We start from the raw sequence: 22,638 nt of genomic DNA on the forward strand, positions 1-22,638 counted from the left end.
AACCTCATGGAGATCTCTGGATGCCAGGTTGGCAACTGGGTTAGCAAAATGTCTCTTAGAGAAGGATCTGAGATATTTTACTTGAAGCTTGAATTTGTTTTATTCAGGTTTCATTTGATGTTTTAATGTATTGTCAACTGCTTTGAGATTTGTTATTTAAAATCTAAAGCGGTACAGAAATGACATTAGCAACAACATCAAAAAACTTTATAGTTAAAAAAAAATGGCACCTAGACATTCCATTGCGGCAACCATAATCTAGGTTTGAGGTGCCATTTGGCGATTAGATTATACATCTGAGTTTCTAACGTTATTTCTTGCCACTGAACACGCTAGCTGAGAATGACAGAAGTTAAGAGTCCAACAAGATATGGAAGGCTACAGGATCCCCATCCCTCTATAAAACATACATTACTTGTAGAAAAGAAAACACACATTTATGATGAGATAATAAATACAACTGATAAAAGAGGGGAAGCAGCAAATAGTTGGTATTGAAGTACAATTTATACATACATCATCACCATATTCTTTATTTTCAAACATGTGTGTGCAGTCATTCACAACTGTCTGCAAGATTCCTTGATTATGGTCAATACATTTCCGAATCTTGTCAAGATGAGGAAGGAATTGAGGAAGCAATTTCTGTTGAATGGCTGGAAGGGATCTGAACTGTCTTTCTGCACGATTGACTCTTTCATGCATATTAATTCTAGAATTTAAAAAAAAACCAAAATGAACATCAGAAACAAATATAAACAAAATTAAACTGAAGTTCTATATCAGTATTGTAAACCCACTGAGGATTCCTACTTTGGGACCATTTTCAATTCTGCATTTATATGGTTACTTGTATAAGAAATACATGAGTTCTGTACATCCCACCATGCAACCAAAGCAAACATATGCAGCAACAATTAAATCAAAACTATCTAATTCAGAATGTAGTCCTGTGCTTGGAAGGGCATCCCAGGAGACAGAACAGAGTGGAGCTTCAGAGGTCCATCCTCCAAATTTCTCTATTGCAGGCACTGAAACATCTTGCGTAATGGGAGGGAGTGTCCTGGGGTCATATTAGGGAAACTGGCTCCAAAGCCCTCCTGTTCCCGTGATTTGCCCTTGTGCATTGGGCAGTGTGAGGAAGCAGTGCTCTGGCTTTTTCTACACCTCAGATTCTCCCAATAAAGCACTGCCCTGTTAAGGTCCTATGGATTTAAGTGGATGATTTAACTATATTCCTTATTCCTTTGAAATTGTTGGGAGTGAAGCATGTTGAGTATTAGTCAAGTGCAGTGATCATTATCATACAAATACTAATATAATATAATATAATATAATATAATATAATATAATATAATAATATAATATAATATAATATAATATAATATAATATAATATAATATAATATAATATGATATACCGGTAATATAATATAATATACCGGTAATATAATATAATATAACATAATATATACAGCTATAAAAAGCTTTGACTGCAGACAGGCGCTAGCCCTAGTACAGTTTTTGTGTGTGTCTGTACAATGATTTCTGCAGTGTGCATGAACGGGATACAAAATTTTAAAAAGAGAAGAGTCACTCTAACAAGCTAATACATGGCACTGGCGTATCCTAGTCCCCATTTTATTGATATGTGAAGTGGTTCTCAATCTTACCATAAGATGTTACAGTTCCTGAAACCTAAAATAAGCCAGGTGTGGCAAACACCAGCACTCCACTGGCTGCCAGTAAGCTACTGGGCCCAGTTCAAGAGTCTGTTAGCATATCAAGCCCTGAATGACTAGGAACTTAAGTTGAAATCAGAAAGTGAGGGTGATCCAAAGGTAAAGAAGAAAAGCTGTTCTGGCAAGCAGTTTATCCCGCTTCCTTTCTAGAGAGACAAAATTATTGGTTTGTAATTCTGTGAAGGATTTTCACACAAAGAACCCCAACTGTTTGTAAATCACATAATAAAGTCCTAAATAGAAAAAAAGGAAAGGTAACAGACTGGCTACACTATTTCCAATTACAGTGGTACCTCAGGTTACGTTACCTTCCGGTAACGTAACCTTCGGGTTGCAAACAGAGCAAACCCTTTCGCCGCACACACATGCACAGAAGCACTCGTTCTGGTGGTCCGTGCGCAACACGAAAAGTCGGGAACAAGAGGAGCCGCTTCTGAGCATGCGCAGAAGTGCTCTATCACACGCATGCACAGAAGCAGCACCTCTTCTTGCTGACTTTTTGGGTTGCGCACGGACCCCCAGAACGAATTAAGTTCGTATCCGGAGTGTCCACTGTAAATGAAGTATTAAAACATGATAAAAAGAAAGGATTCACCTATGAAATTTCAAATTTCCAGAGAGAAATAATAGAAAGTGGTATTAAATTATCAAAAATAGGCAATATGTTGTTGCAATAGGAAACTAAGAAAGAAGAGGTCAAGTGTGTTACGATAAAGTGAACAAAATATGTGGGACATAATATACAGATGACAGATTGGGAAAGACATGGAAGAATGATATAAAATTTAAGGTCTGCACCTTACTTAAAGAGAGCTATATGAAAATGATGTATAGGTGGTATTTAACACTGGCTAAATTGGTTAAATTGTATAAAACAAAGGAAAGCAAGTGTTGGAAATGTAAAGAAGCAGAAGGCATGTTTTACCATATGTGGTGGCATTGTAAGGTTATTTTAAAAATTTGGGAAATGATATATAATGAACTGAAAATAATGTTTAAAGTAACTTTTGTTTAAAAACCAGAAGCTTTCTTATTAGGTATTACAGTACTGGATCTACCTAAAGAATACAATCATTTGTTCATGTATGCGACAATGGCAGCTCGGATATTGCTAGCTTAACACGGGAAGGAAGAAGTCCCTACCAAGGAAGATTGGCAAACTAAGTTAAAGGAGTGTATCTGAAGAAGTGTGCATGCACACGAAAGCTCATACCAAGAACTAACTTAGTTGGTCTTTAAGGTGCTACTGGAAGGAATTTTTTTATTTTGTTTTAAGTTAAAGGAGTATGCGGAAATGACGAAATTAATGGGAAACTTAGAAATCAAGATGACAACAAATATAAAAAAGAATGGGAAATGTTTATTGCATAAGCAATGCATGCAAGTTAATACATTAGCAGGGGTTTTTTTTTAAAAAAAACCACTTTTAATGTGATAGACAATGTTTAAATTTGGAGGTAACTATGAATGAAGCAGGTGGCGCTGTGGGTTAAAGCTTCAGCGCCTAGGGCTTGCCGATCGAAAGGTCGGCGGTTCGAATCCCTGCGGCGGGGTGCGCTCCCGCTGCTCGGTCCCAGCGCCTGCCAACCTAGCAGTTCGAAAGCACCTCCGGGTGCAAGTAGATAAATAGGGACCGCTTACCAGCGGGAAGGTAAACGGCGTTTCCGTGTGCGGCTCTGGCTCTGGCCAGAGCAGCGATGTCACGCTGGCCACGTGACCCGGAAGTGTCTCCGGACAGCGCTGGCCCTTGGCCTCTTAAGTGAGATGGGCGCACAACCCCAGAGTCTGGCAAGACTGGCCTGTACGGGCAGGGGTACCTTTACCTTTACCTTTATGAATGAAGATAATACAAAGGAACCAAGGGAAGGATAGAGGGAAGTCGGAGGATTCAAGTAATACCACAAAGTGGATTTAATATTGAGTATATAGTTGTTATAAATGTTTTATTTTATGGTGGGTTTTAATATAATGATTTTGTTGGTTTTTTGTGTGTGGAAACTAATAAAATAAAAAAAAATATATTCCACTACTCTCATAAGTTCACAGGAGTTGCAGCTTGTGACAGCTTTCTTATTAGTTACGCCCCCCCAAAAAAATGTGGCGCACACAGCACCATCTCTTTAAAGCCTCCATCAGTTGCTGAAGATGCACCTCTTTACCCTAGGCATGGAAAACTGAAGGTCTTACTTTGGTGCTCTCCCAATAATTATTATGGAATTGTTATGGGTTGCCACATACTGTTGGTTTAACTTTTTTTTGTTTCATATGCTTGAGAGACACCAATTGCCAAGGCCAAGATATCAAATAGGAGTTGCCCAGCACCACCCAATGAATGACAGGAACTACCAAGGGACTGAATACTGAGAGGCCGAACAGAACCAAAAGCACTATTTAATCTGTAAAATAAAGAAACATATTTGTATTCATTAGAATTCTATTAGGTGTTTATGTAGCAAGCTTTGGAAAAGCTACACTTATTTTTGTCTGGATGCATCCTCCCAGTCTGATGTCTGAAGTTGAAACGTGTGGATGCAAGCAAGCAGTCCCACACAAGTATTTACTGTTAGCATGGCACAAACAATAAGGCGGGTACTTTAATTCAAGGGTTCAAGCTTTTTGGTGCACAAGTCAAATGGCAAGTGCCTCTATTGGAGATATTTTGATCCTATTGTTAATTAGGTGTGCTGAATTACATTCCTATTATCTTACAAGGGTGCTTGCCAATCTGCCTCTAGTATCCAGAACTAACTGCTTTCTTTACCCTGCTCCCACTTTATCCCGGGTTAAGCATCACGACTTCCCCTCAAACACTGCGAGTTCTCTGCTGCTCCTCCTCCATCCCGAAGTAGCTCTCGGGGTTCCTTGGGAGGAGCAATCCCCCTGCTACTATGGGATGGCGGCGCTCATGGGGCAGCCAGTGGATCCGGGGGGGGGGGGCTACTCGCGAGCCAGGGGCCCAGCCGGGGGGGGAGGGGAGCCGGTTACCCGTAGTAACGGAAGGCGTTGATGATTCTGCGGAAGTGCTCCCTCTCCAACTCCTCCTCCTCCTCCTCCTCTTTTCCGCCCTCCTCCGCCGCCGGCTGTGTCTGCGGCGGAGCCTGCCTCCCCTCGCCGCCGGCCGCCGCTTCCCCGTCCCTTTCCGCCGCCTCCTCCTCCTCGGCCTCTCCGCCGGGCCCGCTCCGCCGGCTCCCCCTGCGCATCGCCTTCCCCGCCGCCGGCGGCAGCTGCCTTTTCCGGGACAGAGCGCACGCGGCGGCGGCGGCGGCGGCGGACATCCCTCTTCCTCCCGACGCCCAACGGCTGACGCTCCCGGCGCGCGCTTCCGGCTTCATAGGGGAGCGCCCGCCCGCCGCGCACGCGCAGAAAGATCTCCGCCAAAAAAAAGAGAAAGCAAGCAAGCGAGACTGCGCAGCCGCGTTGCGCCGCGAGGCTCCCTCCCTTCGCACCCACGAATTCTCGCGGGAAGCGTCGTGCGGCTCCCTCAGGGCGCCGAGTTCCGCGGGGAGCGGTGCTGAGGCGAAACCTTCCGCGTCCGCGAGGGGGGCAGCGGGGCCTGGGCAGAGACGGAGGCCCGGGGGGGGGGGGACGGGACGCGGCCGTCGGGGTCCCGGCCCTGAACCCCCCCTCCCCCCCGCCTACGGGACGCGAAGGTCTCTGGGGCTCCACCGGGGCCTCCTGGTAAGAGCCCCGAAGACTCGCTCCAGCGCCTCCTCTGTGGCCACGAGCAAGTAAAGCGGCCTGCGAATGGATGGATTCCAGAAGCTGCTTTGGATGCAGAAGCATTCTAGGCCTCTGCGGGGAAATGTGATGTATTTTCCTTCATCTAAAGCGGAGAAAGTTAATTGGTGTGTATATCTGTATTTAATAGTATCCAGTGTATAAATTTTATGAAATAAATAAAACATCTATCTAGCTACAGCTGCTGCAGTCCTTGTTATTTTAATGCGAGATGCCTAAATTTTTCATGACGACAACAGCATCCCACTATGTACTTATAGGAAGAGGGAACAGAATATATTATGGCTGTAACAGACTCCATCACTCTGCCACTAGAATGCTGATCCGACCATATACCAACTACCAATCTGTGTATTATGTATTTTTTAAAAAATATTTTCTTGCTATGCTACAAAACACATCGGGACTTGCAAAAGAAAAAATAATTATCTATTACAAAGTGCATTTTGCAGACTTGGGGCTGAACCTTGTGGAACCTATTAGTAAATACCGTATTTTTCACTCCATTGGACGCAGGTTTTCCCCTCCAAAAATTGTAGGGAAATGTGTGTGCGTCCTATGGAGCGAATGCAGGCTTGATGATTCCGGCAGGGAGAGGCTGCACGGGGCTATGGCTTCTTTAGCCCTGCGCAGCCTCTCCTGGCAGGGAGGGATTGCGCGGGGCTAAAAAGGAAGCCAAAGCAGCCAGCGGGATCCATCCCGCTCGCTGCCTTGGCTTGTTCCATAGCCGTGCGCAATCCCTCCGGCAAGGAGAGGTTGTACGCAGCCTGTACGCTGCTCTTTGGGGCTGGTGGGAGAGATTTTTTTTATTGATTTCCCCGTCTAAAAACTAGGTGCGCCCTATGGTCCGGTGCGCCCTATGAAGCGAAAAATACGGTACCTATTGGCCCCCATTCAGAATTCAAGGGGATGGGGAATCAATCATTAAATGATCAGCCCTATTTCCATCGGAACATATTTTAGCCACTACCAATTTAAGAAACAAGTATATGAAGACCAGTGCTTGTTTCTCTTGATTTTTTTGTAATGTACTTGACTTGGTCTCTTTCATAGACTCCCATAGTTACAAACTATGATTTTAGGCAGCCTTGTGGAGAAGATAATTGTCATTTCTCTTACCCCTTATCAATGGTCTGTTAGGTTGCAGAGTATCTGACAGTGCTAAAAAGAGTTTACTACATTCTACTGTAATTGTTTTCCCCTTTTAATAAAATCAATAAGGTTCTTTTAATAAAATCAATAAGGTTATGTATCATGACAACTTGCCTGTAATTCAGAATTGATTAATTTTTTTATTAAACAAGATTGTTTTGTAATTAAAAAATCAGCTTATTTTAGATATCTAAAATATATTTAAGTTACCAAGCCTTACAAAAGTATCCTGATGCTCCACTGAAGGGTACCTTGCTTGCAATGCCATTCACATTGGAGGAACAGATGTATCACAAAGGATGCATTCAGGAGAGTAGAGTGGAAAACACTTGAGGTGCAGGTAGGGTAATAGAAAGTTTGCCCCTCTTTGTTTGTTGGAGGAAAAGGACAGTGGATGTGTCTAGGTTCACTGTTGCATTAAGCAAGGAGGAGAGACTGTTGAGCACCTGGAAGAAAGCATCTATGAGATGATACATAATTTCTCTTCTGTCCAAACATTCTTAGTACGCTCTGAAAGTTTTAGGGTTTTGATTCGAAATGGATGGCACCATTGCAAGAGAACAGTAACTCCAAATAAACTAGCTGGAAAGCATATCCATGAGAATGTCACATACGCTCTCGATTCAGTGCTGCTTTGGAAGGGCTTCAATTAGCTTCTTAAAACATTGTTTTAGCCACAACGTATTAAAATATTCATGTATGAGGTTTGTTATTGTTCTCATCGAGGCCAAGGCTTTATACATGCAAAATAGCACCACGATCATCTGAAAGGTTGGAAGAGAAAAAACACACACATTCACAAACTCTGGGCTATAGCTTCTTTATAATCACTCATTCGTTTTTATAGATTTTTTAGATGTCAAGTTGGACAGAATCACAAAAAGGTTATATCATCAAATTAAGTTAGATTGAATCCCTCCTGGCTTGGAGGTTCCTATTTCTGCGAATTAGGCAGGCAACCTGCCCTAGATGGGAGTTGTACTCCCTCTGAAGGAGCAGGTACATAGTCTACTACTCTTAGACCAACTTTCCACTAGCTACTTACTTGACTTTTCCAGTTCTTGTGCTATATCATTGTATAGCCTTGAATAAAGGTCTTCCTGTGATTGAGTTCCATCCAGATAAACTGCAAGAGGAGCAGTGAAGTAATCAAAACATCTTCAGTACAGCCAGAAATTTTCAATAGCCTACCTTCCAGTGCAACCCACATTACATTCACAACTCGCATAAGCTTTATGTACTGACATTTTTAAGGTGGTTTTTTTAAAAAGCTGCAGACAAACATACACACTAACAGTGCAAAGGATGCCTAAAGTTCCTATCTTATGCATTACCAGGGAGTAATTACCAGTGAACTCAACTGAACTTACCTCTGAGTACACATGCTTAACAGAGAATTTTATTTTGTTTTTTATATATCCATCTTCAGATAACCACACTTTCCCATCCACATTTACCACGAGACAGATGCTGAAGCGTTCTGACAAAAGAGGTGGATTTAGGGCAGTGCAACCAGTTTTGCCTCATTGGGCGCTGAGCCTAGGGGGTGCTACAGGGCATCATAACTATGACAGATACCACCCCCCTTAAGCAGGGGTTACGTTCTAAGCCCCCACTCACGTATTCTGTAAGTAGGGAGCACTGTCAAAAAAGACCTGTTTTTTTCCTGCTTTCCAACTCTCACCTTCTCCACACAACTCTCTTTAACTAGAAGCTCTGGGGCCGGCTGGAGGCTGTGCAGAAATGTGGCTACTACACGTGTAAATGTCTAGGTGGGGGAGGCTGAGCAGCCTAAACAAAGTCCCACTGCACCTCCAGTCTCTTTGGGGCTTCCTCCGCCCTCACTGAAGTCCTCTTCGGGCTCTGGGGAGGGTCTCCTCATGAGTCATGAGGACTCTCCAGCTCTCTCATGCCATTTCCTGGTTTGCATCTATTTATTTATTTATTTATTTCCCGGTGTCATGCTTATACATAGTCACACACGTTGATCATGAGTAAGGGGTAGGGGAGCCTGTCGTGAATTGAGCAAAACAGAATGCATGAGGTGGGGAGGCACCAAATTTTGGCCTTGCACAGGGCGCTGCTGAAATTTGAAAGTTCAAAATCCACCCCTACCAACAAAACTAGTCCTTTGAACCTGAAGTAGGTAATATCACTACTTTTGCAAGCATTCTCTACTTGAATGAGCTACATGTATGAGCTACATGTACAGTCATACCTCGGGTTGAAGTTGCTTCAGGTTGAGCGTTTTCGGGTTGTGCTTCGTGGCGACACGGAAGTAACGGAACACATTACTTCAGGGTTTCACCGCATGCGCAGACGCTCAAAATGACAGCATGCGCAGAAGCGGCGAATCGTGACCCGCACAGATGTGGGGTTGCATTCTGTTCAGGATGCGAACGGGGCTCCGGAACGGATCCCGTTCACATCCAGAGGTACTACTGTATACATTATATATAAATGTGTTTGCCATACCGATGCCAGTTTCATTTTCTTCCATTTCTCTCTTATGTTTCAGATACATTGGCCATACATGTCCATCGAAGTATCCAGGTGGGTCTGGTGGGTTATAAATTCGTGTGCTATATAAGAACAGAAGCTTTACTCAAACATCTTGCTTAATAAGAATTTATATCCAAAAATATCAAAAGCCTCTAGTGGACTGATCTACGGCTGACAGAATATTTATATCTTTAGTTAACATGGTAACTTCTTAATAAAATGTTTCTTCAGTAGTTTCTTCAAACTCAGGAAGACACTTAATCTCAAAGTGTCCAATACCAAAGACTTGGTGGAAATTCCTCTAACCCGCTTTACTAACACAGATTTTGATTTTGTGACAGCCGCCTCCTCCTCAGGTGTACTGGACAGGACCTCAGACCCTTAGTAAAGCCTTAGCAAGCCTGTGTCCTGGTAGACTAAAACATGCCCTGATGTATCGCAGTGTTGTAGCATATGCTTTGAATGTAAAAGTTCTTGGGTTTAATCCCAAGTAGAGCTGAGAATTTCCCCCACCTGAAACCCTGGAGAGCGGCTGTCAGTCAGCTAGCTAGACCAATGGTCTGACTCAGTCAGTATAAGGCAGATGCCTATTTTCCTAATGTATTCAGGGACACGAAGCATCCTCCATAAGCTTTAATTGCAAGTTGATTTTTTAGAAACACTATTGTACATTGTGAGGTAGAATGTGCTATTTAATTGGGCTTACAGCCTAATCTAGAAAATGATTATTTTAAATGAGCGCTACTGCTTTCTTTTATGACTTATGACTCAATGTACCTATGGTTTTAAAAATTGAAACGCAAGGCTACAGTTCTGTATAGATCTACTTTGGGCTAAGCCCCACTGAATTCAAAGAAGGCTTGCTGGAGTAAGCATACTGTGTTGGGCTCTTTCAATGAAAATCCAAAGTCTAGATTATTAAGGCATACATTTATAACCTGGAGAAAAGACCTAATCATTACAAAGCAAAACAAAACTCGCTTATTGCAGTGCCTAGTACAGTACAGGGTAGAAGAGCAGCATGTTCTTTCTTCAGTTTATGTACTGCAACAATGTTAGCTTTATTTGTAACAACATATACAAATCTTAATATATAGAAACAGAAAGTTTGCCTGCTTGAAACGAAGGCCTCTGGTGTCTAGTAAGGCACCACTTGCTAGCACACCAGCACTAAAATACACAGATAAAAATTGTTCAAACGATATAGATAACAATTAGAGGGCTTTAAACACCCGAATGCATACCTCATAGGGGGAGAAGTGTATACACCATGTTGTACTCCTTGGAAAAAAGGGGATATAAATGTAATTTTTTTAAAAAAAAACCATAGCATTCTCTTAGACCACGAGTCAGTACAAAGTTAAAAGCATTTAAGTTGCCAAGTTTGTTGCACTGACTCCATGCTTGTTTCCAAATGACTTTGCTAGTGGCATGAAAGCACAGACTGGGCAGAGAGAATCTGCCTTTACTTGTCTCTTTGCCAGATTTTGAGGCTCTGATTTACAGGAACTTGTGGTGTTGGAACCTGTGATTTCCCTGGAGATATAATACAGTTCCAGAATTTTGCAAGGCATCATCATCATTATTTTTTAGTGTTCAAAATTACAGTGCATTGTTCCAAACTGTGTAATTCTAAAACTGAAAAAGTTTATTTTTAAAAAACAAACTGGGAATTTAGCTGGTTATCTGCTTTGCAATTCCCTTATTAGATGGCCGTATGTAGGTGTGGGAACATGCAGCTATGAACAAAAAGTACAGCATAATATTGGGCAAGGATTTTCAGAACACAGTACCTTCTTCTCTTCTTGCATTCTTCATAAGGAATTGTTATGAAATACTTTTTATTCCATATATCACTGAGAGGCCTGCAATAATAAAGAAGCAAGTAAGATGCGCTTATTCAGTATGCATTATGTTTACTTTAACATGCTAAGCTTGCTTACTTGTAGTTGTACAGAAGGAAGCCCTCAACAATTAAGACATGAGTGTCTTTTACGCCCTTTTGATTATCATGCAGTGGCCTTGTCAATGCAGAGTCTTGCAGGTTTGTCATCCAAGAGCGTATGTCTGCCACCATTTTTTCCATATGCAGGGCATCAAGTACTAGAAGAGACAATGTTATCTTAAAATTAAAGGCAACAATTACAGTCTGCAAAATAAAATGCTAGAGGTATATAATGAAAAGAATGGAAAAACATTCCATTACAATGTAGCTGTTTTCATTATCATTGGGAGTCAGTATTGGCAGTGGTCGCATAAACTAAAATTTGAGCATTTTATGGTTGTTAATCAAGAATGGTAATAGTTGGAGAAACCAGGGCTGTGCCAATGAGAAGTGCTTGGAGTATAGAGGAACAGCAAAGAGATCAAATGATTGTGCTCCAGTTCCTAAATCTGTAAAGTTTTCTCAAAACAGGCATGGTTGTTTTGAAAGGAAGATTCAAAGAGTGGGAAATGAAGTGATTGAACAAAGAACAGAGGAGGGAAAGAGGGCAGATAAATAGCTTCCATTCAATACCAAGAGAACACAATGTTTTTGGTTTGGTATAGGTGGACTGTACTTGTAAGAATTTGTATAATGAATGATAGATTTGGAGTGGAATATCAGCGCCTCTTTTCAGCAAGAAAGATTAGCTGCTAGGAACATGGTCCACACACAAACACACAGGATGTCCGGTTACAATTAATTCTGCAATAGCTGGATGGAGGAAGTTAGCCAACAAACTTCAGTTTGAACTTTTTTATGCACTAGATGTCACTGTTTGGTTTAAACTTAATTTGAAATACAAAGGGGGAAAGTTTCCTGCAATGCCTGAACAAGAAAATGCATTATATTATTACATCTGACTGAACTCCAAAGTTCACTTATTATCTTGCCCAGATAGCACTGATCATATGGAAATAGTTGTGCAGTTTAAACTGTTACTAAGCCAAATGCCTGCTCGGTTTTAGCTGAGTTCACTATTACAGATTTGTGGAGATGCTTTGCATGTATTTAGTTCCGCAAAACTGCTACTTGAAGAAATCCACAAACTTAATATTTTTTAAACTTCAAATGAAGCTGAGAATCCAGTTAGGCAATCAAGCCTTTGCAGTTGAATTAGGAGGCACTGAGAGATGGCAACAACATATTTTCACCCAAAACTGATACATCAAAAAGATACCTTATGCATCTATTCTGCCTATCCCCTTTTACTGTCTCTTGTTAAGTATAATTTTCCTGCTAGTACCAAATTGCTTAATTTTGAAAATGAAAGCCCTTTCATTCAGATGTCACACTCCTGCAGAATCCCAGGATTTTGCCAAGATGCTGCGAAGCACTTCCTAGTTATTAGAATTCACAAACTTAAAACCTTCCATCTATTACTGTCAGCAATGACTCCTCGCTGCTGTCCATTTATTGACATACTACAAGCTTAAAAAAAAGTCAACCCACTGGAATCAACATCTGGGCTGGATAAATGGTATTTTTGGCTTCTGCATAGCAGCTTGCTTCATATATAGTTGGGGGGATCACAAATCCATTTTTAGAATTTCTTGATTTAACACTTCGCTGCATAGTTGTTCAACCACTGGAACTCTTTCCTGCTTATACAGTTCCCATTTCCGTGGGGGGGGGGGATGGGGGGGTTGAAGGCATCAAGCATGCCACTTTTGCTATTTTAAGAAGAAATATCTAGTCAAAAATAAAAATACAAAAATATTTGTAGAGACAAAATGTTTGCTGGAAATGGAGTGGTTCTTCGCTTATTACAATTTTGCTTACTTTGATGCTTTTAAAACTCAGACTTGAAGAAAGTATTGAGTCTACTAACCATCATACTGCAAAAATCCACGGTCATCTACAGCCACTTCAGATTCTGGCTAGAAAAACCAACAACAATATCGTTACCATTGTTGAGGCAACTTGAAGGGGGAAAGGAAATTTAGACTTCTTATCATACATAGCTGTACTGGAGTCAGCAATTTTAGAGGTAGATGGCAACAACACAATTGAAATTGGGCCACTGCATAGGAAGGCAAATAATGTGAGAGGCAGCAGCACCCAGAACTCTTCAGAATTTTAAATGAACACAGCAAGACATTTCAAGCCAAAACAAACAGTAAGCTTCCTGATAATACTATACTAAGTACAGTGGTACCTCAGGTTACATATGCTTCAGGTTATATATGCTCAGGTTACAGACTCCGTTAACCCGGAAATAGTGCTTCAGGTTAAGAACTTTGCTTCAGGATGAGAACAGAAATCGTGCTCCAGCGGCGCGGCAGCAGCAGGAGGCCCCATTAGCTAAAGTGGTGCTTCAGGTTAAGAACAGTTTCAGGTAAGTAAGGACCTCTGGAACGAATTAAGTACTTAACCTGAGGTACCACTGTAACTCGAAATCCTGTAAGTTTTGAAAATGTGCATGTATGCACATTCCTGTTATTAAAAAGTAGAGTATTATGTAAATCCATCTAAAATCAACACGGACCAGGATGATAAAGATCAAAAACTGAAGTGATAAAAATACGAATACAAGATGGCAAGTTGAAAATACAGGAAGCTGTTCAGAATACACAAGAATCATCCCATAGCTCATCCCATAACATTCTTTTACTTGAACATTTGGAAGCACACTGTATTCTGCTTCTAACTTGGAGATGTTCTACTTTAACTCATAAAGACCCTTTAATTGTTTACCTTAAAATAGTCATCTTGAGAGAGTATAGTACAGTTTGGAAGCTGTTTCTTAAGCCTTTTTGCCAGAGTTGTTTTCCCTCCATTTGTTATACTGAATTGGAGATTGGAAGAAAAGAATGGCAGAACTATAGCAGATTACAAAGTAGCAAACTATACAGTACATAATCACATCATTTTGATAGTCCAGTACACATAGATTTGTTTACTATAGTATCTACATTGTAACTTGGCAAATGCATTTACCTAGTTATTTTAATGTTTTCAGGTAGCATATGCTATAATGGGCAAAGGCATATTTATCATAATCTCACAACTTTTTTTGTTACCTTTTGCATGATAAATGCACAATGGCTACTCAGTTGTTGCAGGGAATCATAGTATCTTCCCTCAAAAATTCCTGTTTGCAGGGAGTCATTTCCCCAGAACTCAAAAGTCTTTTGAAACTAGAAAAAAGAATCAGTTACCTCCCTCCCACCCACCTCAGTTACTATACCTTTTGCAAACATTCAAGTATTTTCAACTGCATGAGTGTCATTTTAGCTATTGCACAGAAGAGACAGGAACAAGAAGTGCCAGGTAGCAGTTCTTCCTCCCCCCCCCCCCAGCCATCAAGGTTAGCACCAGCAAAACTGTAATACAGTGGTGTCCAACTTTTTTCAAAGAGGGCCAGATTTGATGAAGTGAAGGGCTGTGAGGGCCGACCAAAGTTGTTAACCTTTTTTTAGGATTGAAGTTGTTGAGGTTAGGATTTTACCCCAGCAAGTACACTGCCACAGGGGCCGGATTAAACTGACTGGTGGGCCAGATTAGGCCCCCAAAGCGGACTTTGGCCATGCCTTCAGTAATACAATTATGTTTTTCCCACCGTCCTGAAAAGTGATCAGAAAGCAGTAATAGCACACAAAAAGCAAATTATTCCACTCAGCTATTGGGTAGATCTAAACACCTAAAGCAATAATGGGACCCTCCAAATGTTTGAGGCTAGCTTCTATCTGCCCCAGCCAGCATAGCCAATGGCCAGGGGTGGTGGGAGTTGTACTCAAGCTTCATAGCTCAGTTAGCAGAGCATGAGATTCTTACTGTAATCTCATTGGACAAAAAGATTCCTGCACTGCAAGGAGTTGGACTAGATGACCCTTGTGATCCCTTCCAACTCTACAATTCTATGATTCCATGATCATCAGGAGGGTCCCAGGTTCCCCATCCCTGATCTAAAGCAAAACTGGATTTTAACCAACTACCCATTCACTTACCCTCCAAGTCCAATGACCAACATTTTCACAGTTCTTTCACAACCTAAAAATCAAATTGAGAAAGAATCCTTGTAGTAGGAGTAAATAACATATTGTCCATGAGCTACTATGTTCAACCCATGGAATTTTGGACTATGTCTCAGGTAAGCTTCTAGCCAGTTGTGAGGAAGGTGGCTAAAAATTGCTTGACATCAAAACCAAATTATAATGAAATCAAAATCCATAGTGCAATCTTACGCATGCCTACTAAAGAGGAAGCAAAGTTCAACAGGCCTTTCTTCCAAATTAGCAGCTTTTTTCCAAATTTTCTCTCATGTTTGGAGGTGGATGTACATCATTTGATGACTTGCAATGGAAAGGAAGAACTGGCTCTCCTGAGTTAAGATTGGACACTATGGAAATTGGCAACTAACCTGTGACACATGAGGGTCATCACTGGATTCAGCTCTCCAAGTGACTGAGAAATACAAATACTGTAGTAGGAAAGGGAAAGACGTCAAACCTCACTGTGTACAACATGCTCACCCATGAACATCAAAACACCAAGCAATGCTGTATGAAGTACAGAAAGATGGAACTTGGCACCATATTTCCCTTAATTATTTACACTGTCAAGTAGGAACACCTAAGTGTCAACGTTAACTGTATCCTGCATTCAGGAGCCAAAACATTCAACTCGCAAAGCGTTCGGGATCCAAGGTACGACTGTAATGCAAAAAGCTCAATAAGCCCAATGGTACCATGTTTAGGTGAATATATGTAAAATATGGCACACATAGACAAACAGTGCTTGAAATGCTATAGCCAGAAACAGTACTAAGCAATACTGTATATGTGGCCACGTGATGAATTTAATTAAAGTTAACACTTCAGGGCTCACTGGTGAGAAAGTTAGGATGGGTTCAGAGCTATTACTAAAAATGTGGGCAAAGATTAATGCTGCTGGATTGTTTGTTCTTAATCTCTCACCCATTCGGATACAGCTGCTGCCAAAGCATTTGCCAGCTATCCAAAGATGAAGGGCTTTGAACTCTGTTGTATGGACAGTGACGCAAGTTAAGATTTCAGGTCAGCAGTGCATGGGTCCAAAACAAAGACAAATATACATCAAAGGGGAATGCTACATAGGAAAGAAGAGTTTCTGCGAGTTGTATTCTACCCAATTGTCAGTGGCACACAGTTTGGTTCTGCTCTGACCCAGAAGTATTCTCAAACCATTACCACCAATTTCTGTAAGAGTAAGATTGCAGCCAATTATTATTATCAGCATTTATATCCCACCTTTTTTCTCCAAAGAACGCACTTGGGCACAACGCAACTTCCCCTCATTTAATAACCCCAACAACCCTGTGAGGTAGGTTGAGTTAAGAGGCAGTGACTGGTCCAAAGTCATTCAGTGAGCTTCATGCCCAGGTGGGGATTTGAACCCCGGCCTCCAAGATCCTAGTCCAGCACTCTAACCACTACACCACACTGGCTCTTTATGACCATAACATGCTATATTTAAAAGTGATCCCAACACAATTACAATTTTCACTTCTAGGGCATCTTGGCAGCCCAGTCTTAGTCCCACCAAATGCAATAGAGTTTGTTTTCTAGCAATCACCTTGAGATTAGTAGCCCTGAACAGCTTTTACGCAAGCAGGTGATCCAGACATGCCAGGCAATGTGACTTTACACTTACAGAAAGTGCAGACACTGGTTTAAGTGGGACTAAGGGAGCCTATCAGTAGCAGCCAACATGTTCAAAACATTTCACATGCATTTTTTCTCCAAAGCTTTGAGACTCCAGTTGTCAATAAAACCCTTGAAGCCCTGAATTGGCATTGAGGTACTTTTTGGAAAGATTAAGGATGATGCGCGGCATCTAATGGCAGAGATTCACGCAAGGCCGGCCGGCCATGGAACACATCTGGCTGTTTATCCTCCCCCCCCCCCGCCCCGCTCTTGCCCCCCAACCCGGCCTGCTGCCTCCGGTGCAGCGGCGGAGCGATTCCCCCCCGGGGAGCTGAGCGGGGCGCCATCTCCGCCTTGGCCCCGGGCACGAGAAGCCTCTGGGGGCATCAAGCGGGCGCGCGCAGCCCCACAGAGCCCCGTCCGCCCCTACCTTCGCCCTCCAGGCCGGACGCGCCCAGCAGCGCCCCGAGAAAGGGGATCCCCCCAGGAACCAGGCGCATGCCCCGCCCCCTCGAAGGAAAGGGGGCCCGGCGATTGGTCAAGACTGGCAGTCCGGCCCCCTGGTCCCAGCGGTGGGCTCGTTTCTGCGCTCCCCGCCCCTTCACGTGCCCCGCCTGCAGTGCTGGACCTGGGCCGCTAGAGGGAGCGCCGCCGCCGCCGCCGCCGCCCGTCCCACTTCCTCCTCCCGGTGGCCGAAGCAGCTTCGCTGGGCCGGGGCTTGTCGGCGAGCCGCCCTCTCTCTCCGGGAAGCCAGCTCCCTTGGGGCCAGCCGGGCTGCGCCTCCCGCTCGCGCCGCGATGTCCAAGCCGCCCCCGAAGCCGGCCAAGCCAGGTAAGGGAGGCAGGCGCCGGGGAGGGGCCAGAGGGGCAACGAACGACACGTGGAGCCCGCCCGCCCGCCCGCCCGCCGGCCGCGCCATCCAGGCGGCGTTGCCGTCCAGCCCCGGGCCGAAGGGGGACGCGCGGGCGACGGGGGGGCCGAGGGGCCTGGCTGGCTGGCTGGCGCCCCCTGCGCCCGGGGCGGGGCTGAGAGAAGCTGTCACTGTCAAAAAGAAGAAGGGGCGAGAGCGCTCGCTGCTGCCGCCGCCGCCCTCGTCCGGCTCGGGGCAGGAAGGGCGTCGAGTTGGCGCTGCTCCCCGAGCGGGGGCGGGGGCGGGGGGGGGATCCTCCGCTGCTGCCGCTCGAGCTTTGGTGCATGGATGCAGCTTGGCAAGCAGCTGGCAGCCGGGATGAGCCCAGGAGCCCCGCCCGCCCGCCCCCTCCGTGGCCCAGCCAGGCAGGGCAGGAGCTGGAGGAGCTGGAGGAGCTGCTGCCTCGCCTCCCTGAGCTGGCAGGCCAGGAGAGAGGGCCAAGCCAGGCCCCAGCTGTCAGCCGGGGGACTGGCAGGGGCTCTCACAGCCCCCCGGAGGCACCAAGACTGAACCCTGGTCTTGCTGCTCCACCACAGTATCCAAATGGTAGAGTTGGAAGGAACCGTGAGGGTCATCTAGCCCAGGCATCCCCAACCTTGGGCTCTCCAGATGTTTTGGACTACAATTCCCATCATCCCTGACCACTGGTCCTGTTAGCTAGGGATCATGGGAGTTGTAGGCCAAAACCTCTGGAGGGCCAAAGGTTGGGGATGCCTGATCTAGCCCAACCCCCTGAAATGCAGGAATCTCTTGCCCAATGTGGGGCTCAAACCCCAAACCCTGAGATCAAGAGTCTCGTGCTCTACCAGCCCAATCCACTATCTGGCATCTGGGGAAGAGTGAAGGAGGCCCACCTGTTTCACAGAATTTGTCTTCACTACTTGCAAAATAAAATTCATCTATCGGAAGTAGAAATAAATCTGAAAAGTTATAAGGTGTGCCTTTGTGCTTTGCAAATATGTTGATTCTTCTCACACACTCTTGAACAGACAAGGACCTGTTTCTTTATTTCAATTATGGTATAGCTTTCCCCATTTATCAGGAGTTGTTTCAATGGCCTCAACGGAATCATGCTGGAGAGTGAATTGGTTTTGAATTGTTCCTCGCTATAGGACAGGCTGGTAGAAGAAACATTTGCCCCATGGGCTGAGATCCTGATAAAGGATGCTCAGCAGTCAGCTGCTAGGCTCTCTGCCACATGCCTTTGGCCTTCCAGAGAGTCTAACAGGCCTGCCTTAGTTACTCATCAGGTGCCTTAGCCACCAAGAGAGGAGTGCATGTTGTAGTTGCCCAGGAACTGCAGGGTTTATTTATTTTAAAACAGCAGCAGCAACAACAACAATATTTACATGCTACTTAGAAGAACAAAAATTCTCTTAAGTGGTTTACAAGTCCATCTAAAATATTCATTTAAAATTCATTTAAAATATCCCTTAAAAATAAAATAAAAACAAGGTACTTAAAATTGGTAATTGTAAAACACATAAACTAACTAAAACAACAGACCTGATTAGTTTGGCTGGAAACAAAACTTTTGCTGATATCAGACAGGCACCAGAGACAATAGAGTGAAGGTGCGTGCTTAATAATTTTAGTGCTGCTACACTAAAATAACAGTTTCTTGGAAGTACAGAAAGAATATTTTGTGGCTCTTGTTAAAGTTCCAGTGCCACAGATCACAGCATTCAAGTGAGCACATATGGGGGTGAGGTGAGCCTTCAAGAAACTAGGTGTGTTCAAAGATATTTGGGGCACCTCATGGATTAAATTGATGTTTTTTAAATACGGATTTTCTCTGCAAGCTGTATTTTTTTTTATTCACCACTGAGATTAAACTGAGTGCCAAGGAGGCAAATGGTACTGACTCCCTGATTCTTTAATCTCAGTTTAATATCATATAAGATTAAATATATTAATATAATATATTAGCGTTCGTGAAGGTTTTCTATTGGGTGGGCATTGAGGGCTTTGGTGGTAGAGGGGCAAATGGCACACATGCAAGAGCATTCAACACCCTGTTTCTGTAGTTGTGTGTGAGAAGACTACACAACCTAAAAACTTTAGTTCCAATGCAATGAATTAGATTAAAGTGACTTAAGTGCAAGAGGGCTAGTGCATTGACTTGAGTAGTTTATGGCTCATTCTGTCTATTACCTGATTGAAGCTCATATTACAGTTTATTGGACATGTTTCAGGGATTACATACCTTCTTGGAGGATGTATAATAACTCTAAGGTTTACCAAAGGCCCTTAGCAAAGCCTTTGAACGTGGTAACTGTGGCAAATCTATTGCAACCAGCTATTGTTTCAGTTTCCTAGTGGAAAAGATACAAAATCAGGAAGAGATGTAGTTTCTAACCCGCTTCTAAAAAGCTTTTAATCTCCCCTCAAGTCCAGAGCCATTATTTGAGGGACAATAATGTGTGTGCCCTGGGAAGCTGTTTTTTTGCAACAGGCACATTTGTCCTATTTACAGCTATTACTGGTAATTTCCATTTTGGCAAGGTTTGAAATTAGCCAGGGGCCAGGTGCATTTTGCACTGGACTATCTGTCACTTGCGACCAAGTGAAAATGCCTAGTTGCCTGGATGGTCCCTGACAGTTCCACCATCACCAGTAGGAAAAAGAGGTAGGAATAGGCCCATAGGCGCCGACTCCATGGGGCCTGAGGGGGCCCGAGCCCCCTCAAAAATTCGTTTGGGGGGGCTCTGCCCCCCCCAATAATTTAAGAAAAACAAAGCCACTCCCGATCTAGAGAGGGGGTGGGGTTGCGGGCTCTCGACCCATCAACAATCTCGTGAGTCTGGTGTCAGCCCCGCGAGAAGCAGGGATTCCCCCTAGCTCATTAATATTCACCGCCCACGGCGGCAGCCAATCGGCTGCCGCAAAGGGCGGGCCCTCACAGGTTCACTTAAGGTCGGGGCAGCCCGGGGCTTGCCCCTTTCGTTCCCCCAGCAGCAGCGGTTTGGAGGTCTTGGGCCCCCCCAATATTTTTTATAAGTCGGTATGGGCCCCCACCCCCCCAATATTTTTTATAAGTCGGCGCCCCTGAATAGGCCCATATATATGTGGACTCTCCCTGGATAAATGACTTGTCTTTTTTTAAGTTCTCAAAGTTCTTAACCTATCTCAAAGTTATCATCTGAACTATGGTGGCTTGATTGAAGAGAAAGGGATTTGGAACACTTAAAGTTGTAACACTCTGGCCACCAAAAGAATAGAACAATTTGCAGAAATTTGTTATTATTCAGGAAGCACGTATGAGGGGAGAGGAAAATTTAATTTGGTAAGCAGAAACACTGTGTGTGTGTGTGTGTGTGTGTGTGTGTGTGAAATTACTGAAATTGCACCCTGGAATTGTCTGAAGAGATGCAGCCCTTAATCCAGATCTTAAGCCATTGACTCATAGTTGGACAGTTCTGGAATGTAAGGATTGTCTTTATAATTTGAACTCCATAATCTAAATTTTGAAAGCAACTGCTCAGAAATATTATATAACTCCAATACAAAACCTGAACAATTTACCTATCAAAGAAGACAGAGATGGGTTCAGCAGATAGTGAGCTGCAGCCATTTTATTACCTGTGCATTAAGAAATCTCAAAATCAAGGAGGCCGTGGCTCTTTCACCTCTTATATTTTTTGCTCAACAAAGTATCTAATTGTTTTGCACCTAACAACATCCCTCTTTTCCACAGGCCACAGAGGAGCCCTTATGCTTGGCTAACATATTTGTGTACTGCATTTTCCACAAATACATTGTGGTCAAAAGGGCCGCAGGGTGGATAATTTAAATACAACAGCCATAATTGTATACATTGTGATATAAGATGAAGAGTGCCTTTGCCCGGACAAGTACCTCATTAAAGGATATTATGCTAAAAGCAGAAGCAAGAGAAAAGTGCCCTCCCACACCAAAAATAGTCCCAATGCTGATATTATTTGGCCCTTTGTGAGGACACGCATGCCTGTATGAGTGTACTCAGGAAGGACAGATCTTGCTTGCTGGGGATTAGAAAAGGAATATGAAAGTGAACAAGTCTTGATGGTGAACATGTCTCCCTCTCTCCTTAGATGTGTGTAAAGCTGCAGTTACCTGGGAGTGAGTCCCACTGAACTCAGGAGGACTTACCTCTGGGGCTGTGCACACACTTTGTCTTATAAGCACATTAAAAAAAAATTCTTTCCTTCAAAGACCCCCTCACACAGTTACAATTCTCAACAACCCTAAATAAGCTAAGTGGTTCAAGCATGTCATATTATTTATTTCAGTCATTCTCACAGTCTCTATTTGGTAGGCCATTATTATTTTCCCACATTTTAACCGAAGGACTGAAGCTAAGAGGTTTCTGTAAGGGGTCAGGGAAGCTTCCTGTACCCAGGCCTGGGTAGTGTGACTACCTGTTACAGACCTATTCCACTTGCAAATCCTATTGGGCTCAAATGATGTATGATGTTAATTAAATACATGTCATTTCCCAGTCTTTTAACTCGGGATTGGGAAGAAAATTGGTTCTGTTCACATTTAAATATGAAACTACCTTATTTCCACTTTCCAAAACAATATGAGAGCTGAAACGCAGTGTTTCTGTGAAATTTGCATTTCTCCAAATTTTGCTATGTAGTTCTCCAAGTAACAAAAGTTTGTATTAGGTGAAGGTGAGCATTAAAATGTTCATATTAGTGGAAGTAGCATACAAAATGTGTTAGGAAAAATGGCTTGTGAAAATGTGTGCATTAGTCAAAATGACAGGTAGGCATGTATATATTTGGGGAAGTGCATGTTGAAATGCTGACACATTTTTGTGAGGATTATATATATATATATATATCTGATGAGGAAATGTAATGAGCTGAATTTAAGATTGGAAAAATGAGAAACCGAAAAGGACAGATAACGCCCATTCCCCTCTGCCAGTTTCCCCCTACATGCCCCCCCTGCATTCTGTTTTTAGCCCTGTGAGGATAAATATGTGGTTGTCCAC

At 43.4% G+C, this 22,638-nt stretch overlaps 2 protein-coding genes across 3 annotated transcripts in view; one reads left to right on the forward strand and one right to left on the reverse strand.

Moving 5' to 3' along the window:
* Positions 1-16,335, reverse strand: part of CARNMT1 (carnosine N-methyltransferase 1) — a 29,885-nt gene extending 13,550 nt beyond the window's left edge. Inside the window, exons 1-11 of the mRNA XM_079995214.1 lie at positions 16,037-16,335; positions 15,068-15,110; positions 13,815-13,905; positions 12,949-12,997; positions 11,077-11,236; positions 10,927-10,998; positions 9,107-9,213; positions 7,677-7,757; positions 5,381-5,564; positions 4,727-5,110; positions 517-712 (exon numbers count right to left, since the gene is read on the reverse strand). Coding sequence (XP_079851340.1) covers positions 517-712; positions 4,727-5,110; positions 5,381-5,564; positions 7,677-7,757; positions 9,107-9,213; positions 10,927-10,998; positions 11,077-11,236; positions 12,949-12,997; positions 13,815-13,905; positions 15,068-15,110; positions 16,037-16,040 — 1,371 coding nt within the window. The 5' untranslated portion in view covers positions 16,041-16,335. The remainder of the gene's footprint in view (positions 1-516; positions 713-4,726; positions 5,111-5,380; positions 5,565-7,676; positions 7,758-9,106; positions 9,214-10,926; positions 10,999-11,076; positions 11,237-12,948; positions 12,998-13,814; positions 13,906-15,067; positions 15,111-16,036) is intronic.
* Positions 16,336-17,429: 1,094 nt separating this feature from the next.
* OSTF1 (osteoclast stimulating factor 1) overlaps positions 17,430-22,638 on the forward strand; it is a 33,330-nt gene continuing 28,121 nt past the window's right edge. Inside the window, exon 1 of one of the 2 annotated variants that reach the window (XM_079996168.1) lies at positions 17,430-17,575. In XM_079996168.1, the coding sequence (XP_079852294.1) occupies positions 17,542-17,575 (34 nt within the window). In that variant the 5' untranslated portion in view covers positions 17,430-17,541. Of the gene's footprint in view, positions 17,576-18,095; positions 18,101-22,638 lie in introns of those variants that run through there. The other variant, XM_079996169.1, reaches the window with a different exon arrangement.

The sequence above is a fragment of the Podarcis cretensis genome, assembly GCF_951804945.1.
Source record: "Podarcis cretensis genome assembly, chromosome: 11".
Lineage (NCBI taxonomy): Eukaryota > Metazoa > Chordata > Lepidosauria > Squamata > Lacertidae > Podarcis > Podarcis cretensis.